We start from the raw sequence: 5,936 nt of genomic DNA on the forward strand, positions 1-5,936 counted from the left end.
TCTGATTGGGTGGGGGGTGGGGGGTCTCAATGCCGTATGAAACAGATTGGGCAAAGTGAGAAAGGGGAAATAGTCATTTTGATTATTCTAAACCATGCACAAGAAACTTGTTGCTTCCAGAAAATGTTTATTTTGTTCATAAACCTTTCATAAAAATAACAACATCAATATTAATTTAACGTATAGTAGAAACTGTGTATGTACAAAATCTTTACTTGAACAGTTAATATAACTTAAGGCGAGTTCAATTACTTATTTGCAGTACCCCGTTGGTGACAATTTCACCAACACTAAACTTTTATTTTTTGCTAAAATGAACATTTCAGCATACAGTATATCCAGCAAAATATACCAGGTGTCAAAACCCTTTCATGGTAAAGTCCAAGATAAAGTCCACAAAAACTCGCAGCAATGTGTGCTACCTGATTACTCAAAAGCAATGTTTAAATGATTTGCTAGTCATTTCTAGCTTGATTAAACATACTTCTGTACATACTGTAAAATCATTTTTGTTGCAAAGCCGTACCACTACTAGTGTACATACTGGTCCTTTTTAATAGATCAGCTGTTCAATTAAATAACTCTTATCATACCAACAAAGGGATGAAGTGCGAAAAATTTTCTGATATCAAATTGTAAGATTTAAAATATTGTGTTACTAAACAGTAGCCCTCGGAAACCAAGACATTATTAATGATTTAGAATACATTTCACCTTGATAAATGACGCTCAAATGCGATAAATGTAAAATATACAGTTAGCTATAAAAATACAAAGAAGTACAGTAATACAAATATATTTATTTCCCATTTATGATATATCTTTCACAATTGTAATAATCCAAACAATTGTAACACAACACAAAGACCAATGACAAAAAAACACTGACAGCCAAATGATAAGAAGTTAAACAAACACTAAATTTGATCAAAGATGGACAGCTTTATGGTCAAAGCCATAAATATGTTAGCCTACATTCATGTCAATAATCCTCCCTGTGGAGTGAAGGAGTACCTTGACAGTGGTTGATATTCCGCTTAAAGGAAAGAAAACACTGACATAAACATGCATTTTAAGAAACATAGTCCAAACCATTGCTCTAAGAATGCTAAAAGCAGAAAATAAGAATCTTAAATGGAGATATTAATAATCTGTAAGTGCAATCCATCCAGGCTCAGAGGCATGGAGGTTGGAGCTGTCCAGATGAAGAGGTGCTGAACAGCAGTCATGCAATGCCGCAGCAGAGATGTTTGGCTCTACTGACAGTAACAGCAACAAGTCACTGTTGATCTGTTTACCGACTTTTACAACTTATGCATCTTTGCATAAAGTCAGCAGCATCAGCAGCAGGCAATAAGGCCGAAGCAGACCTCTCTCTTCCTTTCTGCTCCTAAAAAAAACGTCTTGTGCCAGGCATTGGCTTGCCAGTCAAACTAACTCAGACATATAATTGTAGTTGGCTGGCTTATCTTCCAAGACGGAAAGATACTAATGTTGTATGTGTGGACACATAGCTTTGTCTTCAAATTCCCTCGGGAAGAGTGAAAGTCCACGCACCGGTGGTCACCTGTGGCTTTATTTCCATTTTCTCCTTCTGTTTCAGGTGTACACGTCCGTGCCGTTTCCTCTCGTCGCTCCGGGCGAACCGTTTGCCGCAGACGTCGCAGGAAAACGGCTTCTCTCCGGTGTGAGTCCTGGTGTGGGTGGTAAGGTGATCGCTACGGCTGAAACTGCGCAAACAGATGCGGCACTGGAAAGGTTTGTGGCCTGTGTGGATGCGGATGTGTCGGTTGAGCTCATCCGATCGGGAGAAGCGCCGGTCGCAGCTCTCCATGGGGCAGGTGAAGGGTTTCTCTTTGGCTGGGCCGTGAGAGGCGGCGGGGCTCTTCCTGGCCCTGGGGGGTTTCGTCGCGCGGGTGGTGTAACTTTGGGCGAAAGAATCTGGCAACAAGGAAGAATACAGGATGGAGTCTATGGTGCTCGGTAAAGCTGGTGATGTGTATAAGGAATCACACTGATTAGATGGCTGTGGAGGTTCGGGGAAGGGTTTCAGGTTAGAGGAGAGGCCCATCGGAGGTGGTGGGAGGTAATTATTGTACAGGGGGCTGGAGTAACTCTGAGAACAGGTATCAGAGAAACATGGTTCCTGTTTGATACCTCCCTCCACTTTAAACTCCATCTCTGGGTTGGGACACATTGGGGGGAATGTGTCTAAGAGTTCCTTAACGTCCATCTGCTGGTCAGGGGGGAAATCGCTTGACATTGGGAAGGTTTCTATCTGGAAACTCGTCTCCAAACAGCCAGATTTGTTAAATGTTCCCCACTCGTAGCAGCTGCTTTCAAATTCATTCTTGACCACGACAGGGAAAGTAGCGGCCTCTGACTTTGGTTCATCCTTTTCCTGGTTTGAAGCTCGGGAGGAGCCGAAGCTCAGCTGGACGGTGTCTTGGGCCTGGCCGCCGGCCTGATCATCAGCATACCTCGGGCACGTCTGATCTGGAGAGTATACAGGGGGGGTAGGTCCGGAGCAGGTGTAGGATTGCCTCTTGACGCCGGGGTCTCCAAAATTGCCATTGCTGTTGTCCATCGGAGCAGGCGATGGATAAGTTCCCCGACTGTTGCCGCTGTGTTGCACTTCTGAAAGTGGCAGTGTGGATATACCCACAATCTCAGTGATCATATTGAGAAGTGTTTCGGTGCTGCACGGCGCTCCCTGAGATGCCTCAACATAGAAACTGCCAGAGTAGGCGAGCGAGGAGGGGGTGTAGGTGTCTTTTGGACACTCGCAGGGGTTAAAAGCAAATTCCGAGTTGGAAGCTTCGGTTTTGAGGGTTGCAGGGGTTCCTTCTGTTGAATTAGCAAGAGAGAAAACTTTGTCATCGCGAGTGTTTTATATTTCAGAATTAGTGGAAATTAAAACGAGGAAGAAAAATCAGTGTTACATAAACATTCATGCGTATTTTGGCACAGAAATGCCTTGATAAGATCCCTTGATATACACGGCTGCACTGAGAGAGTTATCTATCCCTGTGGTACCACTCCTATTTAACACATTTAAATGACCATGCATGCACATTTTATCGACAGTGCAAAGATGCGAACTCACCGTGGCCAAACTGGGCAGGTACCCCCCGCTCTGCATCGACATACACCTCCTGGTTATCTTTCCGCACGCTGTTTTCCATTCCCAGGGAAGAACTGTTGCAATTCTCAAACTGAGGGTAAAAAGAATCTTTCGCATTCAAATCCATATTGTTCAACATTCTGATGCACTTAGAAGTCCGTCTCTCCCAGTGAAAAAGGTAAAAATGTAAAACAAATTATGCAGGTGAATGTTTTCTTTAAACTCCCCCTTTTGATGGTTTTCAACAAATGATCCAAAGTGGTATGTGTCAAAAGGTGTAAAAAGCAATTAAAGGTATTCCTTTTCGTCTCTGCTCCTCGGTAGGTATTTGCTTGCTGTGGATTTCACATCAGCGACTTCCCCTCTCTCTCCTTATATACACATTGGCAGCTCCCTCGGCCCTCCTCCCCATTCATCAGCTCCAGTGAGAGGATTCCCCGCTGCGTGTAAACTTCATGCCCATATATGGACAGAGGATGTGACGGAGTCCTCCCTCCCCTAATCCTCCCTCCTCCTGTACTGGAGAGATGGAGTCTGACGTTGCAACAAGTGGCAGCAGTGTTGAGTGATGAACCGTTGTAATTATTGGTATTTCTTTCCACAGTAAAGACTTATCATTTCAATTAAACGAATATTAAAGTAAAGACGGTCTCGTTTCTCTTGGTATCACCCTCCACCTCTCAGAATAACACGGAGGTCTCAAACGGCGTAGGTATCCGCCGATTTAGTTTTAACCGTCCTCTCATGGTATGAGAGGTAAGATATGGTAGAAAAGTGGACAGCAGCGCCGTTTGACTGACTTGATCACTCACAGGAGGGAATTTTTGGAGGTAAGAAGCCATGCAGCCGCCAGTTCACAGGGGGCTTACTGGAAGGTAACGTAGCGAGTAATGTGACTTAAATACTCTCAGGGAGTCTGGAATGAGAATAGGGAAAAAGGTGGAAGACAATGTCATCATCTTAGAATATTCCAGGATATACTTAAAGGATATAATACTCAGGATATAGTGTTGATGTGGTGTATAAAAGAGTAAAGCAACAAACTAAAGGACGATTAATAGACTAAAACTCCGAGAACCTGAACAGATAATAAGATAGTATCCTAAGTCTGAGTCTGCCAGGCTGTCTTTGAAGTAAACACTACTAATGAATTACTTCGTTTTAAAGACCAATACAAAAACAACCCTGCAGTCCAGTTTAACTAATTTCTCCCCTGACATCCTCCCTATCCGCCTCATATCTGGGCCAGACTGCATGGCCTACATGTTTTCTAGCAGTTGAACTCTTCCTGGCAGTCCACCTTTTTAATTTACTTTCACAAAATGCTCTCCCTCTCTTGTGGTCGCTGGAAATTGTGGTCGCTTACACCATCAGGGCGAATAACTGCAAAGCCCGGTCTAAACGAACCCCTGGCCTTTAAAAGCATTGAAGGGAGTCGATAACACCCCTGAGGTGTTCAGTAGTTGAACCCAACTGTTCACATGACATTTCAACCCCCAAAGCATTTTTTTTTCTTCTGTTTTCTGTTGCCGGGTGCACTCCGTGGTCACACTTCCTATTACAAAAAGTCGATACTCTTTTATAGGATGTTGCAGTCTGTAGCAGACCTCTGGCACCGGTTGGAAGTTCAGGACCACGGATAGCGACGCTGCAGCAGCATTCCGCCGCACATGAACCAGCAGCATACAAACACTTTACACTTTCACTTTATACTCAATGGTTCCTATGGTTCTGCATTCATATGAATGGCGTTATTTTAGTATAAAATCAACCCAATCAGACTATGAAAAAAAAGTAAATGCTAACACAATGATTTTATATTAATTCTATATTGTTTATATGTATGGAATGATTTTAGTCTTTTCAAAATATGTAAATGTAAAATATGCTGCATTTTTATGGATAAAAACCCGGAAACAATTAGCTCCACCATGACCAATTACAACCTTAAGTACTGCTCAGATGTTAATGTATGAAAGACAGGAGCCATTTTGCACAATGTCTTACTTTTGATACTTTAAATGCATGACTTTTACTTGCGATGGAGTGTTTTTAGTGTGGTATTGCTACTTTTTGCATAAATTATCTGAATACTTCATCCATCATCATATTTATACTGTATATATATATATATATATATATATATATATATATATATATATATATATATATATATACGTGTGTGTATAGCCTTTATTGATGAGAGGTCAAGAGTTTACAAGCAAGAATGTATAAGATAAATGGACCAAAGCTTTAGAAAATCACACAACTACAGACAGGAGCATTTTACTGATAACCACATCATTTCTTTAACTGTTCTGAAAAAGCTCCTGTGAGCTCTAGCCATTTGAATAGTATCATAGATCTGTTATTGACATGATTAACTGAAGATAAGAAAGCTTGTGGCCTATATGGAATAAAATATATTGTGACTACTGCAGCACAAATGCAAAGAGACTATTAGACAAAATACACAGCCTGCTTATACTAGACTACTCAAAATGTAATGTTATCTCCTTTAATACTGAAGGAGCAGTGGAAAATGTATCAAAGGATCTCTGTCATCTTTTTAAGGTAGTGTATGATAATAGCATATAAGCTCTTTCATGGCAGCAGTGACATTCTACTGAACAAATCGTTTTCACCTCAGATGTGCACTCTAATTCTAGGCCCAGAGATGTTTAGCTTTGAGGAACTGCCTCCAAGTAATCCAGAGTCTATTAAAACCAATCTGATCACACAGAGTTCAGATCACGGGATGCTGTTATGATAACTGCAGTGTGGCTAACCTCTCTCCTCCATAAAATGCCAC

At 41.7% G+C, this 5,936-nt stretch overlaps 1 protein-coding gene across 1 annotated transcript; it reads right to left on the minus strand.

Moving 5' to 3' along the window:
• Window positions 1–1,190: 1,190 nt before the first annotated feature.
• On the minus strand, window positions 1,191–3,185 carry LOC114562783 (early growth response protein 1). Its single transcript, XM_028589383.1, has 2 exons — window positions 3,107–3,185; window positions 1,191–2,847 (listed from the first exon to the last, which is right to left on the minus strand). The coding sequence occupies exons 1-2, from the start codon at window positions 3,183–3,185 to the stop codon at window positions 1,523–1,525; spliced, it is 1,404 nt and encodes a 467-aa protein (XP_028445184.1). The 3' UTR covers window positions 1,191–1,522.
• Between the last annotated feature and the right edge of the window lie 2,751 nt (window positions 3,186–5,936).

Source organism: Perca flavescens, chromosome 2 (assembly GCF_004354835.1).
Source record: "Perca flavescens isolate YP-PL-M2 chromosome 2, PFLA_1.0, whole genome shotgun sequence".
In the NCBI taxonomy this organism is placed as follows: Eukaryota; Metazoa; Chordata; class Actinopteri; order Perciformes; family Percidae; genus Perca; species Perca flavescens.